Source organism: Tetrao urogallus (assembly GCF_951394365.1).
Source record: "Tetrao urogallus genome assembly, chromosome: 11".
In the NCBI taxonomy this organism is placed as follows: Eukaryota; Metazoa; Chordata; class Aves; order Galliformes; family Phasianidae; genus Tetrao; species Tetrao urogallus.
The window spans coordinates 2,165,066-2,185,789 of NC_136824.1; the positions used below are offsets into that span (position 1 = coordinate 2,165,066).

General features: G+C 41.4%; 1 protein-coding gene across 2 annotated transcripts in view; it reads left to right on the forward strand.

The window, feature by feature from the left end:
- The window catches only part of MEGF11 (multiple EGF like domains 11), a gene marked incomplete at both ends in the record, with an annotated part of 187,512 nt that overhangs the window by 98,753 nt on the left and 68,035 nt on the right, over positions 1 to 20,724 (forward strand). For both annotated transcript variants that reach the window (XM_079540713.1, XM_079540714.1), the window contains 5 exons: positions 1,263 to 1,509; positions 2,829 to 2,949; positions 7,398 to 7,534; positions 13,150 to 13,362; positions 19,979 to 20,153. In XM_079540713.1, coding sequence (XP_079396839.1) covers positions 1,263 to 1,509; positions 2,829 to 2,949; positions 7,398 to 7,534; positions 13,150 to 13,362; positions 19,979 to 20,153 — 893 coding nt within the window. The remainder of the gene's footprint in view (positions 1 to 1,262; positions 1,510 to 2,828; positions 2,950 to 7,397; positions 7,535 to 13,149; positions 13,363 to 19,978; positions 20,154 to 20,724) is intronic.

A 20,724-nucleotide genomic window follows, 5' to 3' on the forward strand; every position in this document is an offset into this window, starting at 1 on the left:
GGGGCTCTGAAATTTCTCAGACATGAGCTTCTGGCCTGTGTGGTGTTTGTATTTGCATTGCTAAGTCCAGAAATGGCCATCCAGCTCCAAGAAGCAGTGTGTCACCTGGGGATTAGTTTACATGTTTGCAAGTAAAAGAGTTTGTGAAGACAGCTATGTCGATGGGATTACACACTCATTTCCTGCATGGCAGAGGATTTTACACTGGCAGAAGAGTTTCTGCCAATATAATTGAAGCCAGCTCTGGGTCCCAGCTGTACTGGGAGCGTGGTCTGCAACTGAGTCTTTAGAAGCAGTTCTGCCAGTAGCTGCATTTTGAGCAGCAGGCACCACTGTACTGACAGGTTGGGAAGTGCAGTGTAGGACTCGAAAAGAAAACCTTGTTTTTTTCCTGACCGTTTATGGAGGAAGCTTTAACCCCTGGCTGTTTGCTTAGAGCTATATATGCATAAATATTACACATGTTTTTTGCAGGTGCTGATTACTGTTTCTATAGCAAATCAGGATCAAGCTGCTTCTGTACTCTGATTTCCCTCTCATCTTGGATATGATCAGGCAGGATTGCTGTGTGAATGGTTCTCAGTGTGCCTTAATGCGCTCTGTAGAGAATCTGCCCTCCATGTCAATTGCTATAGCCTTGGGAGCCCTTCTCTAGTGCTGGTACATGCTGTTAATGGCACCTGAATTACCTGGTGTACACACTCCATATCTTCATCCCTTAGTCTGGGTTAAGAAATCCTGACTCCAGTGTTGTTTTCTGCCCTGCTATCTCTTTACTCCAGGAGAAAGCGAAACCCAACACCATCAAAGGAGATATCCTTCTTTAGATGATATTTATTATCTCAAGGGAACAGAGCAAAGAAACAATATTTGATGACATTATTAAATCTACAGGTTTTGCTTGGCAGTTCTACCTGCCGTTGACTGCACTGTAGTCAGGATGTGATCCTCTGCATCTAATTCCACTATAAATTCATTCCTTCCAGCTATCTAAGGGCACTAAGAAACAGGATATTAAAAGATTTAAGTTCTGATCCTATAAAGGTGTTAAACAAGTCCTCAAATCTAGGTGTATAACTGATGCTGCTGTCTCCTTGCATGCTGAAGTGCATTGCTGGCTCAGGGGTTGGGTTTAGAAGGTTTGAGGGCTCTTTAGAAAGATGCTGCTTTCTGTTAACGTCTCTTTGCCCACTTGCCAAAGGCGCACGGCTGCAGCGGGGTGGTTGTGCCACACACCTACCGTCCTGCTCCATGTTTTACAGGTTGCGATAGCGATCACTGGGGACCCCACTGCAGCAACCGGTGCCAGTGCCAGAACGAGGCCCTCTGCAACCCCATCACAGGTGCCTGTGTCTGTGCAGATGGGTACCAGGGCTGGCGCTGCGAGGAGCTCTGCGAGCCCGGGAGCTACGGCAAGGGCTGCCAGTTCCAGTGCCAGTGTCACAACGGAGCGACCTGTGACCACGAGACGGGAGAATGTCACTGCGCTCCTGGATACACGGGGGTGTTGTAAGTTCAGTGAAGGGTCTACTTTACCCTGCGTTGTTTAACGGCTTTGCTTTGGCTGCTATGAATGCAATGAGCAAATAGCAGAATTTGCACAGTCTTTATATTACGCACTTTCCTTTGCAGAAGTCAGATAACAGAATTTCAGAGAGGCTAAATAAAGGAAATATGTGTTATTTGCTGCTAATTATACCTGTCTGCATACCAAAATAAAACTTACTGCTAAAATGAACTTAAAACGCCATGACATTTCCCAGCAACTGTAGCTACAACAGCAGTAGTTGTTCCTAATTTCAGTGTGTGAGTACAACCCAAATTACAGTTCAGTTTTTTTAAGCATTTGAGCTTTCTACTCGTTAGCAATCCAGTGCAGTATCAAATGGGACTTACCATCCCCAGTTTATTTGGCTTTCTATCTAGCAGAGGAAGCACTACTGGTAACTATATGAGCTTACTATCTAGGGGGTAAATTTTTAGTGTAGTGAGGAGGGATTTAGCGGTGTGATTCCTATTAACTTTAACAAGAATCATGTAGCTAAATCCCCAAATACCACACAAAGTTTACCAGTAGGATTTACAAAATCTGCATATTAATTTTAGGACAGCAAGAAATAGTTCCTTGTTTAAAATTGCCCACAGTGTAACATCAGTACTCATTAGAGATCTTTGAGTAGTTTCAGAAGTAATTATGCTTTTCAAAATTATTTAAAGGGAAAAGATGATTTACTCACTGAATTTGGCTGGAGATCTATTACAGGTGACTTAATATTTCTGCAGTCTAATAACAGTTGTTGGCCTGCGTGAAGGAAGTAAAAAATAAAGGCAATATTAAACCTCATAAATAAGTTATATACTTTTTGAATATTTTGTTTAGTACCTGATTTCCTCATAGCCTTATGACCTCAGTCCTGGAAGCACTCACTGCTAAATGTTACACGTACTATTAGGACTGATCCCATTGACATTGGTATGTCTGTTCTCAGCAGTAAGTACTTGCATGAACATCCTCATCAGAGAACAGCCACATATTAGAAAAACGTAGAGTACTGTCAGAGATATGAGAGTTGTCTTGTTGAAATAGGTGGAATTTGGTGTATGCATAAAGATTGCACACATGCATCAGCCTTACAGCCCTGGATCCATGGTGCATAAACAACCCCAGCAGAAATAATGGGAATAATGGCTAATTGGCAGTGCTAGCTGAGGCTTACTCAAGTTTCACTCTCATTATGACCCGTGTTGTGGATTTTCCTCTTGTTCCCAAATGTAACTGTGTGTTCTCAGATGACCCCTTTGGTTCTTGTTTCTCCTCTCTCACAAAGCTGTGAAGAGCGCTGTCCCCCCGGGAGCCACGGAGCTCAGTGTGAGTTGCGCTGCCCATGCCAGAACGGAGGGGTCTGCCACCACATCACTGGGGAGTGCTCCTGTCCTGCTGGATGGACGGTATGGCAGTTCTTCACTTAGAGCTTGGAACGGGGAGTAAATTGCTTCCTGTCTCAGCAGATGCCCACCCTTCGTGCTTATGGTATATATATTCTATTTCTTGCCATGAGGATCCCACCGTTCTGAAACAGGGGACTCCTTTGTTCTGTGTGCACAGCATTTAGGCCACCAGCCTTTGTTTAGTAGCTACTTTAAAAGAGTTAAACAACCAAATTAAAACTATTCTTCTGCGTGGGAGAAGAAGAGAGGAAAAATGGTCTCTGCAGTTCTTTGAATTATCCCTGCACTGTTAGACACTGCCCTCACATGGGTCACATGGAACAGAAGGCTCAAAGCCCATCTCAGCATTGTCAAAAGCACCGTATGGTTTCCCTTTCAGGAGAAAGGGAGAGAGAGAAGTCAAGGAGAATGCAGTGGCTCAGGGTGTCTTTAAAGCAGAAGGAATGTACGCAGGGAGACAAAGACCAGTTCAGCATCCAGTCCTTACTCAGGCAAAATTTCCTTTGATTGCAGTAGATTTGCTTGCATCAGAGGTTACCCTGGAGAGAGCAAATTACCCTAACCTTTAATCCTCCATGTCAAGAAAGCAAGGCCAAACATTTTTAAAGTCCTTAACTTTATCAATAATGTGATAATTAACTCTCTCGGGGTTTGCCAAGTCTCACAGGCCTACATACCATTTAGCTGTGCTAAGTCTCCTGGCATTTTTCCCATACCGGACAATTAGTTTCTTGGCAATCTTGCTGGATTTTAATGCATGCAAGTACTGTGGCTTTTTATTTTAATACAAGGAAGATCCTGATGTCATCATATAACTGTAGCTTCTGTTATGGGCCTTATACCCATTAAAATGTCTGTGGACTGAGAGATGTTTATGTTCCTTTAGATTAGTACAGCAAATGTGCCTCCATTTAGCTTCTCAAGAAGCATTTCAAATAACAAAATAGTTAGAACTTTTCAGAAACTAAATAAAGACAATGGCACCTTGCCCTGAATTGGCATTTGGTGGAGGTTCTTTCCTAGGGTATTGGAACTAATGCAGTAGGTAAGCAAACCAAATATTTTGGGGGCCAGTCAGCCCACTCTAGCTGTTTGTCTAAGGACTAATTGCTAAAGTGATTTACATTAAAATGTCATTTTAGGGTAAATTTTTCTGCCTCCCTTGTCAGCTGCATGCCAATATTTTTGAGGATCAGAGCTATTTTTCTGTACTCTTCCTCACTTGTATTTTATCAGGGATTATCTCTCTCTTTTTATTTTTAGATTTTTGCAAATTTACAAAATCACTGAAGAGATTAGAGAATGTCAGAATAGAGCAGGAAGTTTTTAGATGTCTTTTAGGATGCAACATAGATCCTAAAGAAGAACCACAGCACTGGGGCTGTACAACAAAAGTGGTCGTGTATTCTGGACCAGTTCTTACCCATTCCTTACAGCTTGGAGTTTCTCCTCTGCATTTTTAGTGTCCAAGAGAGACTTTCCTGAAAACTGTTTTGTTGGCTGCTCGGTCCCCAGAGAAACCCCAGAGTTAACAATTGATGTCTGAAACAAGTCTAACTGAAAATTGAAAAGAGAGATCAAGTATTCTGGGGGAAGAAGCTGAAATTATAAGTAAAAGCACTCAGCTTGTAAATGTTGAGATTTTAAGTATAAAGTGTCTCTCCAGGGTTTTAATGAAAAGTTGGTAATTCGGTACGCAGAAAGAGAAAAATATTTTTTCATGCTACAGTTTTAACTCTTGTTGGTTGGAATGGTTTGTGAAGTGAGACACAAGTGGGCTGTAAATGAGCGAGAGATGGGAACATTCACTTTACTTCACACCATCGATAGTCTTTGACATCCGGAATTTTACTTGCTGATTTTCAGGCTTGAGAATACATGTATGTATTGAATATACCATCATATTGGAAGTAGAGAATTCTCTCTGGATTTATAGAAGTGCAAATCCACTTGGATTTTATTGCTGCTGGAAGAGCTGTGGCTATTATCCTTTCCTCGGGTAGATTTATTAACAGCAGCTCAGTTCCCTTAGGGACTTGGTTGGCTATGGGATATGGAAAGGTAGGCAGTGAAAAGGATGAAGTTCTGGGGCTCTTAGGTTCTTCCTCGGGTCTGCCATCTTCAAAGCCTGGTTCTTTCATTACTGGTAATATTCCTTTCCTCCTGATTTCTCCCACCCAGTGCAGACTCTCCTAGAAGCATAGCAAGTTATACCAACTGTGTCCCATGAGATTTCATTGTCTCATGGGTTTCTTACCAAGAGAGTGCTGGTGAATGAGTCAACGAAATGTGGCTTCTTGCACACTACAACGATGGAGTTTTTCCACTTATGCATATTTTGGGGGCTGGGAGTTAGTGGGTGGCTGCTTTAGGGCCTCATCAACTATTTACAACCTTAATTCTATACGTATTTCTCATTTGCAGTATTAAATCCTGCAAGCACTCTCAGGAAGTGGGGAGGGAAATAAAATACAGGTTTTTACAATGCTTCTCAGAAGCACTTTTGAAGGACTAGATTTCCACGCTCAGGGAGGCAGCAGTCTTTCCTTGCATGACAAAACATTTATCACCAGCAACATGCCCTGTTTGATCCCAGGTCCCATTCTCAAAGCTCTGCATCGTGTTGCCATGTATAACATATTCTGCTAATTGCTTCTTTCCCATTCACAACTGCACTTAATGAAGTGACTGTGCCTGTTTTCTTTCTGTCATGGATGTTTAACATGGAACAGAGGGGTGAAGAAAAGACAGGAGATCTGAAAAATTCTTACCTGTGCTGCAAAAATTGTAATAATACAGCATGCAATGTCAAAAGCAAAAGTTGATGTGATCGGGGCCTTAAAAAAAGCTGCTGATGGGGTGAAGTTTGTGGATTAGATGTATAAGCAGCAGGAAATATTGGTCTGACATTTGATCCTCCAGAGAGGGATGCTTTGGATTCCCTTAGTACATATTAATGCAAAAAGTATGCCTAAAGATTCTCTGGGCTCCAAGGGAATGCATCAAAGAGTATTGCTTTCTCATCATTTGTTGATAGAAATCCTGTTCCATTTGAGATGTGAAGAGGGAAAGTATTTATTATCAAGATAAATGGATGCTTACATTTTCAGATATATAGTGGTGCGTATTACTTAAGCCCGGAGACACCAAGTTTTTAACACTGTAATCTGAGTGTTCTTGAACTGAGGCCAACCTGTCTATTTTACAGCCAAGGAGCCACCTATCACTGGCTGAGAAAGGCTTGAAGCGTCTACTTAATGACTGCACTGAAGAGTAGCCTATCCACTTTGGGGCTGTTGATATTGCTAAACTTTCCAAACTGTGCTGAGGGAGAGCCCAAGGACTGACAGCAGCCATTAATGCTCCTGTATTATATTTTGTATGGGTTTTGTCTAATATGAGTTTCTTTTCAAAACTCAGAGCCCCTGAGGCTTGGTTAGGGAAATAAGACTTCTGGGAGATTAAAACAGAATAATAGGGGGAGAAAAAACATTTCTGTCCAATGCTTTGCACTGTGCACAGCACTGGCAGCAACTCTATTTGCTACAGTGGCCAAAAGTTTTCCATTAGAGGGCCCTGTCCTCAGATCCCTGCACTGCCAGAATTGTTTTGGCTGAAATTACTTAGCTGGATGCCAGCCTCAGATTTTATGTTTGCTTGCATTAAAGTACAAAAAAAAAAAAAAAAGAAAGAAGAAAAAAAAAAAACAACCAAAAAAGCAAAAAAAGAAACAAACAAAAAAATTCATTCAACGTCTAAGAAAGTCTATAAGGAAATCCTTGTGAGACCTTGACACTTGGCAGGGGGTGTTGTGTGATACCTGGGGGAAAACCGGCTGAATTTGGCAGATAAGTGCTACAAAGGCAATACCCATGGAAAGCATTCTTTGTGTTGGGAACAACCAGCTGGAGAAAGGCCTGCCCTGATTGCTTTTCCTGATGAGCAGTGCCAGAGTGCACAAAGAGTGACTGACTTGTCTTTACTTTCGGTGCAGCCTCTCCAACAATCCCCCTCCTCCCAAACATTCACTTTGAGACACCCAGGGCAGGTCCAGCATCTTCTCAGACTCTATTTCACCCAAAATCACCAGCCCATATGCAGCTTTGTAGCCTTCTCTGGTTGTCTTTGGTCTTTCCTAAGAAGCCCTGTCTTTATTCAAAGGGCATGGTTTATCCTGATGCCCCAAGCACAGTGTGCAGTGGAGATCCAAGGAGGGGGACTGTCAGTGACTGTACAGTGGGGAGGAGAATCCCTCTGGAAGTAGGGCAGACAGACATTTATTTCAGCAGCTGAGACTGTCTTAGGCCATCTTAAACAGAAAAAAAATATCTTCAGTACACTTAGATGTAGTTTTAGCAAGAAGAACAATAAATGTCCACCCTTTGTATTGGAGTTCATTACATTGTGACTGTTCACTAAAAATACTGCTCTTTCTGCAAACTTACCAGGGGCTGGTGTGTGCACAGCCATGTCCTCCTGGGACATTTGGAATTAATTGCAGCCAGGACTGTCCGTGCCACAACGGAGGACACTGTGATCCCGTGACAGGAAAATGCATTTGTACACCTGGCTATATTGGAGACAGGTAAGAATCAAACCCTCAAAGCCTTTACTTTTAACCAAGAATTGGCAATATTTATCTCTCTGCTAGAGCAATCTTAGTCTTGAAAAAAGCAGTGTTATGTTTCTGTTGCTGCTATTAGGTTCATCCTTCTGCAGCAGTTCAAGTATTATAAATGTGGCAATGTTATTACCTTTTATTGGCAATGCTTTCCATTCACTGTTTTTTTAATATAACTTTTAAAATTTAATGGATTAAATTTAATTTAGATATTTACAGTGATAAATTTAATAGAGAGCATTACATGTTTACAAGATATGTAAATGAACTATATTTATACAAATTAATATCCTCAAGAGTAAGCAATGCAGCAGTTTAATGTTTCCGTCAGCCCCTCTACGCTGCTGCAGCACTGATCCATCTCAGGCACCAACAAAGGGTGATAAATCCTCAACATTTATAAACGAATGGCTTCACCCACAAATCAGTCTAAGATGATAATGTTGCTTTTCAGAGGTGTCACAGGTTTAGCAAAATGACTACACAGCAAAGTCAAGGTGGGATCTTGACATGCATTGGCTTAGCCCTCCACCTAATCCTGCCAGTAGGGCTAATGGTAGTGAGGAAATTGTAGCTGAGCAAGCTTTCACATGCAGCTTTCACTTGGGATTGAACTGTGTCACTGGGGTGACAGAGACCCTGGGCACAGCCCACTGATGTTTCCTATGCTAAAGCCCTTTGTCCTGTATCTTCCTTTCTGTTACTAGCTAGAATGAGCTAGTACTGCTATGCTGATATTTGCTAAAATTATACTTCTATGCAGCAGAGAACAGGAATTTCTTATTTCTTGCCTCACTGCATAATCAGCAGGTCTTTACAGCAAACAAACAGACCAGCCTTCAATATGCTCTGTGGTTCAGAAGGCCACATTCTGTCCCAGCAAATGTGGATGCTCCTTGTATCCATTTTATTGACAATGGGAATTGGCAAGGGGCTCTGGAGATTATGTCAGGGTTTGTATGTGCTTAAATATGGTGGAAATATTATTTCAAATTAATGTAATAGAGGAGGCATCAGTGCATCTCTCTTCCCCCATCCTCCATCTGGAAAAAGTGATTTCAAGATCCCTGGGATATACTGTGAGAGCACTGTGTATGACTAACCGAAGCTTTCTCAACTTTTGGAGATAACTCCACTTGAAGAAGCAGCTGTACAGCCTGAACACTTCCACTGCTGACCACACTTCAGTCACAAGCCATCCTCAGTTCCTCAGTTCTGGCTCTCTGGCTGGAGGTCTCCTCATCTGGTTGCTGCAGACCTAGATTGATTTTTGGCCATAGGTGAATCGACAGCATTAGAGCTGTCAGGAGCCTCCAGCCAGCAGCCTGTAGCTGAGCCAGCTTCTTTGCTCAGCTGCCAATATAGCCTTCAGCCACGAGGGAGGACATGCAGCAGAAGAGCTGGCTCTGTTACAGGAGTGTGGCATGGGGAAACAGCAGTGATGGAATTGCCATACTTTCTGCAACACTTGGATGTACTCCAGCAAAAAGAGCAGACAAAGGACCACTGGGGAAAGAGATGGCAAAAAGACAGCAGAAGACACAGTTCTGTCTCTTGCCAAAAGCAGAAGTTCTTATAGTACATCTTCTTTAGAGAGGGCCTGGAGGAGGAGTCTCAGGAAGTGAAGGGGTAGAGGAGGCACTACAGGGCAGAACTGCCAGGAACCATTTTGAGCAAAGGGCGAGTGGGCTCTTCAGATCTGGGCTTGGAGAAAAGTGGTAGATGTTAGGACTCTGGAGAGGTGGAAAAACAGCAAAGCAGGGAGGCAGAAAATAAAGCATGACCAGCTGGAAGCCAAGGCAAGAAGCTGTCCCAGGGAACCTGTACCCAAGCAAAACCTTTAGAAGTAGCTCACCTGCCCTCTCCTGGAGCAGGAGAGTAAAAGACGGAGTGAAGGGAGAAGTCAGAGTGCAGAAATGCAGGTTCCATTTCTGCTGCTATCTTTCCATATGGAAAAACAAGTGAGAGCAGAGGGAAGTAAAGCAAAGACAGTCCTGAGAGCTGGTGAAGCTGACATTAACCTAGAAATCACCACCATTGGGTTCTTGGGAGCCTGAGGCATGTTTGTCTCAGCCTTTATTCAGGGAAGTGAACGTTGGGCCCATTGCAATCACTTGGGTTGTGACAGCCCATTGCCTGTAAGGGCTGTTGTGAGCAGGTGTATGTGCACATGCCTTGCTGGCAGCTGCAGCCTGCAGATGGGAGATTGCCCATTGATTTCAGAGAGGCAGGAGCAGGCACAAAGTCTTAAAGAAATCTAGATTGCTTTCCTGAGTTGTGTGCTTGCACAGCACGGACAATGGGATGGATTAGTCAGCAGCATTTGAGTTTACAGTCTATTTTATTTTCTGGGTCTCATGTAACCATTGCAGTGTCACAGCATAATTGCAAGTGCAGCAGGAGAATGCCACTGCACAACAAAATAATGTTTTCTTTGAAATTCTGCGTGGCCCTGGAAAAATATTTCTTAGTAATAACAGATTTTTTAATAACCACAATAAAAAGGTAAACACTCTATCTACTATTATCCTCTCTAATTGGCAGTGAGTACTGTACAAAATCATGGTTCGTCTTGTGCAGGAGATAATAACTTGTAGTTGGATAAATATTTGTGGCGGTGCAATGGTCATAAAGGTCTGTGTAAGTGTAATTGCAACACTTTATTCCCCACCTATTTTCCAGGAAGAGGCAACACACTAAATATCTTATAAATTGCCATCACTATTAATAACTGCAGGCAGCTCTGTGCTGAAATGACAGAACGTGTCATGCAAATGTGTGCTTTGCAAACTGGAAAGGGATAATAGCAGAGCACAGTTAGAAGCTGGGGATGGGGAATTGAATGGCTGACTGGAAAAGTGAACATACTGTTTCAGCTTTGTTTTGTGAACTGCCATAGAGCTTAAAGAGTGAGTCTTAACAGAATGAATGCCACATTTGTTAGAACAGCATGAGCAAAGTTATTCTTCTGTTGTTGTGTTTGTATCTGTGTCTTTTATAAACAGAACAGTGATTTGCAGGCTAGTGTTTTTTGGATGGCTTTTAATCTTTGTCTGTGCTACGTAAATGTGATCACTGTTATGAAAACAAACAGAACCTTAAAAACTTAACAGCATTATTCAGCAAAAAGGAATTATCTAGAAAAAAAATGTAGGTACATATACTAAGTTCATCTGTTAGCAAGCTGTCTTATGTTTAATATTTTGTAAAATTGCTTCCATTAATTCTACAGGTGACAGCCATATTATCCTATCCAAACCCAAATAATTATAGTACGTATTAAAGTTCAGTGGATATTATAATACAAAACTCCCCAGATAGCCAGAAACCAACGTAAATTAAACAAGAAACATAACTAGAGCTTAGCAGCTCATTTTGTAATTTAATTGAACAATGTATCTGGTTGTTAATGGTGCTATGGACACATTAGATTGATATGTTGCAAAGGAAAGATGTTCAAGTAGAAAGCTAATTCCTGCTGTGATTATTCTTATGTTCCAGAGGAGTTGTTATTAGTATTCTTTGTATAAAATTCATTAGCAGTAGCTGCTTGATCTCCAAATAAATAAGTTGGTTAAATTGCTAGTAGAAAAAGGCTAATTATGTAAATGGATTAGGTTGTCAATATTTCATTTCCAGATGCTTTTCTCCCTGCTAGGTAATGCTTCATCTGCTATAAATATAGAATGATATAGTGCACTATTGACTACGTATTCATCCCGTTGAGTACAGTGCTCTCCTGCTAACTGGTAGAGCTGTGCACAGCAATGGAGGCATAAGGCATGTTAATACGTTCTTCATTGCATTTCACTTGCTGTAAGTGTTCCAGTCCTGAGGTTACCCATTCTTTGCTGGTTGTTTCCTTTGCAGCTGAACTGCCCTGAGAGCAGCAGGGCCAGCAGCCAGCACTGGGCTCTCTCCCTTCCTGTTTGCCACAGGCTCCTCTCTGTGGGTCTCAGATGAACTCCTGAACCTGGATTGTGTAACTAGCAACTGTGTTGATGCTTGCTGCAATTAAATCACCAGCTCAGCCTTTGGCTTTGTTCATTTATTTTTAGCAAAATGTAGTAATCTGAAGCTGCAGTAGTAATTCTCTCCTTATATACTGACTGTGTTTATTGCAGTTTTGCCTGGCTTGCATCATGCATTAATCTTTTATTACTGATCATTATATTAACTCTCACCTGCCAGCTGTGAAATGACCTGCAGAAAGGCATTTAACAATTGCCTCTATCCACTGAGTTTGCCGTATACACTTTAATCAATGCTTAGGATTAAATTAATGCTGATAGGCAATTTCCAATACCTGGCATCCACGCGATAAGGGAATTGGGCTTTTCTGGACTTCTTTTTCTTTTTTTATTAACTGAAAAGGCGTATCTGTATTTCACGGTGGATCATGTAAACGGTAGTCCTGACTCATTGCAAGTTTCTGAAACCTCTGAATTATGTCAAGCAGAGAATCAGTAGCTTCCTTTAGGACTTCAGCTGAGCTTTTTAAAGGATGAAATATTATGATACCTTAAACTGTAGAACAACGAAAGAGATTTTCTTGCAGAATTCACAATGTCTCCAGTTGGGAAACAGCAGAAAACAGTACATGGAAGGTGTAATTTAAAACAATCTGTGTATTTGCAGATTTCTTCTCTATCAAATTTTTAAAATGATGGCAATTTTGGAGGAGCTGCGATGCTAAGGAGTGTGAAAGTGATTTGTCTGGAGATTTTATGCTGAGTGTCCCTGGAGTAAGAGATGAAAAGCAAATTTGGAGTTGCTCAGTATACAGACAAAAGACAAAGGAGTATATTTTCTCCTGGTTACTGTAAAGCAAGTGCAATGGCAGTGCAGAAGAGGAAAGCAAAGCTCTCCTTTGCTTGGACTACATTTTATTAATATTGCTCAATAGACCACATTTCCTTTTGGACTTCATTGTCACTCTAGGAGGAATGACAGATTTTAAAATCTTCTCTGGTGAACAGAAAGGATTAAGTCATGTTTTCTTTCAGAAAGTGTCTTAGCCTGTATGAATTTCAAGCTACAGCAGGGGAGATTCAGGCTGGACATCAGGAAGTATTACTTTTCAGAAAGGGTGGTCAGGCACTGGAATGGATGCCCAGGGAGGTGGTGGAGTCACCGGGGTGTTCAAGGAAAGGCTGGATGTTGTGTTGAGGGACATGGTTTAGTGGGAGCTGTTGGGAATAGGTGAACGGTTGGACTGGATGATCTTTTAGGTCTTTTCCAACCTTGGTGATTCTATGATTCTATGAATTTGTTATGGTCTAGGCATGGAAAATACTGAGGTTGAAAAAACAAGAATGCACTTTGTTAACTCGGGTAATATTAACAAATGCAAATTTTGCAGTATATAATTGGACAGAGATGAACCCACTTTCTGTTAATAGCTCTTTACATGCTCAAGATATCACATCACCCAGTGATTCCAGTTTACAGTGTATTACTTTAATAAAAGAGCAGTGGTTTTATATTTAATTCACTAACAAAAACATTCTCATGTAAATGTCATAAGCAGAGCAGACTTCAGTGTTTGTTTACGTCCTGTCTCATGTGTTTCATTGCAGGTGTCAAGAAGAGTGTCCAATTGGGACATTTGGTTTTCAGTGCACACAAAGATGTGACTGCCAAAACGGTGCAAAGTGTTACCATGTGAATGGAGCATGTATGTGTGACCCAGGATTTAAAGGGATTCACTGTCAAGAAAGAATGTGTCCAGAAGGGTTTTATGGCCTCAAGTGCAACAAGAGATGCCCTTGCAATATTACCAACACCCTCAGGTAAGTACATCATATTATATACTGGTGCAGGGACTGCTCAAATAAAAGCATTAGGGAAAAAAAATCATCCCGCTATACCCACAACCTTTTCTCTGTAGATTTAATTAAGAACATATACAATTTCTCTGCTTTACAACTTTCTGATTTAAATGACCTCAGGTTTGGAACCATGAGCTTTAGTCCAGCCAGCTATTGAGCATTAACTATTTAAACAGGTTTTACAAAATCTGAGACAGTGGGAAATGTGGATTTATCCTGTAGCTGCGGTCTTTGGAGCATTGAAGAGTAATATGGATAATGTCCCCATGAAGTTCAAAATATATAAATATGTTCAAATCCATCAATATATAAATATATAAATCCACTCAAATCCATCTCTTTTTTCATGTTAAATCTATAGACAGCAAGAGGACTTTCAAAATGAAGCCTGATTTGCTTCATTTCATGTCTTGTGGCAAATTACCTTGTTGAAAACACTTGAGGACAATGTATAAATAGACTGAAATCAGTATCGCCAAGTCAGTCTGTGGAACTGTAACGAAGCTGAGATTGTCAAAATAGACATCTCCTCTCTCCTCATGGGTGCCTGGTTTTGTTCCTCATTCACTTTGTGTACGTGTGAAATGTTCAGAAAGAAAAATATCAGTGAAGTGTACCTAAATTGGAGTAAGCCTCACTTAGAAGGTCAAGTCTCAGTGTTTTATTCCCTTTGTAGTTGTTTCTTTTTTTTTTTTTTTTTTTTTGTAGGATGTGATTCTTGAGGTTCTCATTATTAAGAGCCACAAAGAGACTCGAGCGCCTAACATGAGATAGATTGAATTTATGTTCCCTTTGCTTACTTACTGTTGGAATTGCCATTTGGAGGTTCCTCACATACAGCAAAGGGAGCCTGGACACAAACAGCAGCTACCATGAGCTTTTCTGATGGCCTGGAGTGCCCACCTGTCCTTCCCATGTCAGCAGGATGCTGGGCCCCTCAGCTCCCACCTGATTTCCTCTTGTAACATTCCAGTACTGTTAAGCATTCACAGCCAATCCAGGCTTGTGTTGGTTTTGGAGCAGGATGGGATAAGTGATGCCCAAGCAAATATGCCCTTGATATGGACATTCTTCAATTTTAAACCTGCTGGCTGGAGACCTGACTGTCTTGCTGATGATGACAAACCTACTTTGCAATGTTGTAGCTTACTGAAGTATAAACACCCTCCTCAATTATGTATGCAAGAAAAACTGCCTAATTTGTGTGCACACGCACACACACTCACACACAAACACTTCAGGTAAATCTGTTTGTGTGCTTGAGATAGACTCTGTTTGTCTTAGAAATAAACAGGTGATCTTTCTTGTGAATTCAACTTCGACTGTGAGCAGTGAGGCTTTGCTTCACTGAATGTTGGAGCTCACAATGGATTGTTTAAAAGCCTTGTAATTCTGATCATACAAGTCCTCTACAGAAAGATAGCTGCCAGCTCTATTGGGTTTGACAGCAAAGATGCAAAGTGTTTGACACCTCAAAGGGAGCTCTAGACAACAGGCTTCTATCACATCAGAGCATTCTGTGCATCATGATACCATTGCAAAAAATAATATCCCTGAGGCACAAGCTGAGCATTAGACACAAAAGGTTAGTGTTATGTTGTGCTGAGGGTAGGAGATGACTCAAGAAAAGAGAACTAAGTCCTAAACTCCTGTATGTCACACTGCTCTGCCAGCGTGCACCACATTGACCTGCAGTAATTACACTGCAAACCCTCCTCACTGAAAGCTTTTACTTGTGTACTGTAGGGTAAGAATATGCTTCCAGATGGTAGCTGACACTGTGTGTCTTCACCCCTCCTCTCATAGCCTGCAGAAGCCTGTGTGTGCGCCTCTTTTCCCAGAGTGAAGGACTGCAGGCCATGGCCAAGGATGACCTTGGCTTCTGTTTCTCAGCTAACTGCTCAATTCGTTAAGAGTCTCTTAAGCAGGGAAGGCTGTGGGTTTGAGGTTCATCCTGGGTTGACCAGAGGAGTGCCTGGGAGCTGCTCTGGGGGTTTGCCAGAAGGTCTCCTTGAAGGAGCAGTCTGGCACCATCTGGCTGTGAAGAAAGGTGAGATCAGAAGGATAAGAGGATTCAGGCAGGTGGGACATTGAGTCCTTTCCCAGCTCTTTTCTCAATGTATGGTTATTCCTACATGCCACGTGCCTGACCTGTGCCTGGCTGCTGTCTGTTAGGTACTTTTTGTGCTTTCTGTCCCATCATGTGTTCATCAGCTTCACTTGCAGCATCCTCTGCTAAGATTTTATCTCTATTCCCTTAATAAATGAGTCTAGTCTCTCCATTGATAAAATCTCCCTTTTTCCTGCATCTCATCACTGCTGTTATGGAACAAAGAGATATCAGGAATCTGTAGATCTCTAAATGTTCTTTCATTCATTCGTGGTACTTCAGCTTTCCACTTTTCAGTGAGCTCCTCAGAGCACTGTCAATTTCTGAGCTGAGGAGTGTCAGAGTTGATGGAGTATGACCTTCTCTAAAGGCACTTCATATTCTGAACGCATCTTTTACTGATTGCTTAACCTGTCCCATACAGAACACTTTTCTTCCCAGCCTCCTCCGCCCCTGAATTTTTGTCTTCCAAAGTGATTCATTTCCTGACAGCCATCTATTTATCCATTTAAACTGTTGGCTGCTTGTTGAGATACCTACGAGTGCGGGATGATTTTATAAACCTTTGAAAGGTGAGGGAAGCTTGCTTTTTGTCTGTCAGTGGTTTTGACTCATCTGATGTGGTTATTGCAGAGCTGGAACAGTAAGTTCGGGGGCCTTTGAGGAGCAGGCTGGAGAGGAATGTTAAGAAGGACACTATCAGCTTTCCTATTTCCACAGATCTATTTTAATATCTGAAGAGACCAACCTGATCATCCAGTCTGATTATTATCTAAATATTGGAAAATCTGGAAGTAACAAGTTCTGCCCCCAAAGTAAGAACGCACTGGAATGAGGTTGGCTCTGTAAATGTGCTGAATTGAGAGACTCGCTTTGGCTTCTTCTTTAAAAGCAAGAGGGAGTTTGTAAGGGAGACAGAATGCAGTGTAGACACCAAAAGAGAGAAAATGCTCTTAAATAAGGGTTATTACAGCTATTTACTTAGATGAAATTACTTCTGCTAGTGTGTAAACTAAAAATTGAGAAACTCACTGGGAAGAAGTTGTTTTGACTGAGAGATGTGTGGAAAGCAAATGCAGAATTTGGAACAGACTGTACTGTCTGAAGTGTTTCTTTTCCCAATTTGCCTTAAGAAAGTTAAATTCCCTGGAGTGAAAGGAAACTGGTTTCCTCAAAATTAGATGTTTAAAAAAATTCAAAGGCCAAAAATGACTTTCTGCTTTTCAGTTCAGCTAGTGAATATAAAAAATAATAATCTTTTGTTACTGCAAATGTGACTCAAAAGCCAGGGAACGTATGGTTAGCTTCTGATCTGCAGCAACAGCCATGGAACAACTTCCTTCTCATGTTGTGTGCTGTGGACAGCTTCCAGTTTCCACCTCTGCTTGGCCCACTGCCAGAGAAACACTTGGCTGCTTGCACTCATTCTAGGTTTTCTACACTACTCCTTACTGTTATCCAAGAGATTTGAAGAAATAAAAATTGTTAAGATTCAATGCAAAATACTAATGCGTAATACTGCCAGACTCTTTCAAGATTAAGGTTTCTTTTCTGCTCACAGCAGTTGGAAAGCAGATGTTAGCATGTTTGCTTTTTGGGGTCCTTCCAAAAGCCCCAGCCCATCCATTAAGAGGTGTGTATTTTAATGTCAGTTCATTGGTGGCATGGACCTTACATATGCAACCTTCTGTCCCGACAAAATGTTTTGTGGACCTGGAGAGGTATGGTCAGAACAGGAAGGGAGGAATTACATAAATCACATTTCTAATTCTATGTCCTATTCTTTGCTTACACTACTTTACCATTAACATTAATTTCAGTGCAGCTAACTTATAGTTCACTGGCTAGGCTGGATGTATAGATGTTTGGATGGATAACAGATCAATTTCCTACCTATGGTTATGTGTTTGGGTACGTAGTTACAACACAGAATGAAAGTTTACAGAATACCCATGTGGTAGGAGAGAAACATTCCTAACTCATGCATATATATGTTCATACACTATTTTGCATCATATTTGGTGCATAACTCTGCTAACTTTAACTAATGGAATAATTCACACGTACCAGAATATTGAAAACAGTAATAAAAACTTACTATCTAGTGACTTCAACTGCAGATCTTGAAAGGATTTCCAAAGGAAGAAAGGCGTCATTTTACAGATGGAAAAGATGAAATACAGAATTACATGGCCAAGATTCACTGGCAGAGTCAGGAATAGAACAGCTGTCTTCTGAATTTTGGTTAAGCAACTAAATTGCAACTATCTTCAAGTTAGCACTGCATCTGGGCACTTCAATTGTCAGATGGTAAAACCGTCCTTTCTTTGAGGGGAAGATTACACGAGTGCAGGAACCCACAAACACACTGGGGTTTTCCTAGCTCATCACCTTATGAGGAAATAGAAGGTGGCATGGAGGGGACACAACATGATCTTTTACTGGAGCTTGTTATGGAGTCCATGCCTGTTTTTCCCACAGATTCTTCTGCAAAGTCTCTTTGGTTCACACTGATTATTCTAGTGCATGTTTGGATGATTGTTAGTTCTTAATAAATAGCCTGCATCCCATGCAAAAAAAGCTGTCTATTTGGATGAAGAAAGCAGGCTGGGAGTAGAAATTCTTACTGAGCATAGCATTTTCAATTGAATTGTTATAGACTGATTCAAACTGCCACGGTCATATATTACATTTGAAAGATTTAATTTAGCAAACAGCTGCAGTTCTCATGGAACCATATGATACATGCAATAGTAGTGAAAACAAAGAAAAAAAAATCCACTCCAAAACATTTCTTTAATGTTCAGCTTCTCCTCCTACTAGGTGGTGATTAATAGACACAGAGGGGAAAAGAAGAGCTTTTATTATTTTCATCTAAATGTTAAGAGGTGCTGTGTGAACAACCATAATTTCAGGGACTGCTTTGTCAGAAGAATTTCATATAGTAGTTTGTTAAGCTGATGAATTGTTTTAATTACTCAGTCAAACACCATTTATGATGAAACACATGACACTCACAAAATTTGATCATTCTTAGCTGCAACAGTATGTGACTAACCTCTCGTACCAGAAATAGCCAGAAATATTCTTGAAAATTACATTTGATGAGGCTGCCTTGAAAATTAACATAAAGGATATTAATTTTATAGGTGTAAAGAAACCTATTTAGTCATGTTCGCAATACTAAACTATAGCAATAAATAATCATAAAGGAAAATAAACAGGTTCTGTGAAGCAGAAAAGCAGGAGGTAGGTCCATAGAGAGGTACCACTTTGCAGAACTCTCTCCTTTCTTGTTCTTAGAACGATAGAAAAAAACCTGGCTTGTGGCAGTATTATTTCTCATCTCACACCGAGGGCCAAACAGCGCTATTGAAGTGCAGTCTTGAAGTGCAGCAACCCCTGGGGCATTCTGAGCTCTCAGTGAAGCCTTGCACTCCCACAATATGTGTTGCTTTGCCAAAGATCAGATCCCTCTCTATCCTCTCCTCTTTTCTCCCACCTTCTCATCAACTGCCTCACCTCCCCAGCCCCTGCTCCCCTTTCCCACAGCCCAGACACAGCCACATCCCCACACCAGCACTTCTCCAGCCTCCCCTTCCTGCTGCAGGGGAAAGTTAGTACCCTAAGTGAACCTGGGAGATGCTCTTTCGGTTTACAGAAGAGAAAATTGTGAGTAGTGTTTCGTAGCAGAAGGAATAATTATTCCAAGATTTCACCTCCAAAGATGTCTTCACTGGGACCAAGCATTGCCTGGTCTTATGGTCGTGAATTTTGTTTCTACTTCTCTCTCTATGAGCTGTCACAAGTGTGGAATTGTCTGAATAGAAATGAAAGCCAGAGGATTCATGGTGGGCAGCAATGCTCATTATTCACCGTACAAAGGAACCTGACTCTTTTCCCTGCACAGCTGAAGTTTAGTCTCAGGGCTCCTGTTGACTCCTGCCCTGAATAAATTCTTGCTCAGGCTCAGTTAGTGATCAGTTCAGTTCACTATAGCTGAATATTCCCTGCAAAAGTATTTTTCCAAAGGACACGTTTCCCTTCCAAGCACTTTCCTTTCTACTTCTCCCTCCTGTAAAGTTTTGTGAACATCTTTAACTGAACGTATTTCACGCAAATAGTGTGGCATACACAGGGCTTAATTGTGATGTGGTTCATGTCAGTAACCCAAGTCACGCTGATCTGAGAACAAAAACATAAATGTAATGGGTGCAGTGACAGGTCCCAGGTGTTTGGAGGTGAGCCAGCAGACTGGTACTTGGCTCCATATTCCATGGCTGCATTGCCTGTTTGGTATGGCTGCTTGTGTTTACGATCCTGAGCAGTTCTCAGGTTTGTTCTGCTCTTGGTGAAACTCTTGCTGGCGTTGCACCTGAAATGTTCTACTGAGATGTCCCTACAGTTCATAGACTTTATTTTTTCTTCCGCATTCACATCTCACTGATGTCTGCTTGTCTTCATTAGTTGCCATCCGTTGTCTGGAGAATGTAGCTGCAAAGCTGGCTGGGCTGGACTGTACTGCAATGAGACCTGTCCCCCCGGGTACCATGGCGAAGGCTGCCAGCTGACCTGCTCATGTGAGAATGGTGCAGATTGCGACAGCATCACTGGGAAGTGTACGTGTGCGCCAGGATACATGGTAAGTGGGAGCTGGGGGTAATGGGGCATGGCGTGAGGCGCCTGCAGAAAAGTAAAGAAGATTTTAATCTCATTTCAAATAATATTTTCTCAAAAAGCAGCAAAACACAGGTTGCTTTTCCCCTTTCCGTTGTAAGTCCATATAATTCTCCTTTGAGCAGTGTCGACATACTACTGCTGGTTATTTATTTAACATCAGCATTGTAAGTTCGTTACTGTTGTAAGCATAAATACATCATTTCCTATCTTACATTCTAAGTCAAGATGTAACAAAAAAGATGTCAGATTATTGTCTGCTTAGAAGAGCAGAAAAAGAATTCTCTTGGCCTTTCAGCATGTTCCTTGTCAGTCACACTGTGATTTTAATAGATGAAGATTTTTTTTATGTTACAAATGATAGAGCAATTTATGTCTTTTCTGAATATATATGGCAGGTGTCTTTTACCTGAGCATCAGAACGAACCTCAGACACTCTGTGGTAAACAACCATTATATTTTATAGATGAGATATAAAATGGCTGAAGAAATCAGCCACGATGAAACAACAGAAGGAAAGTATCCTGAGGAATAGA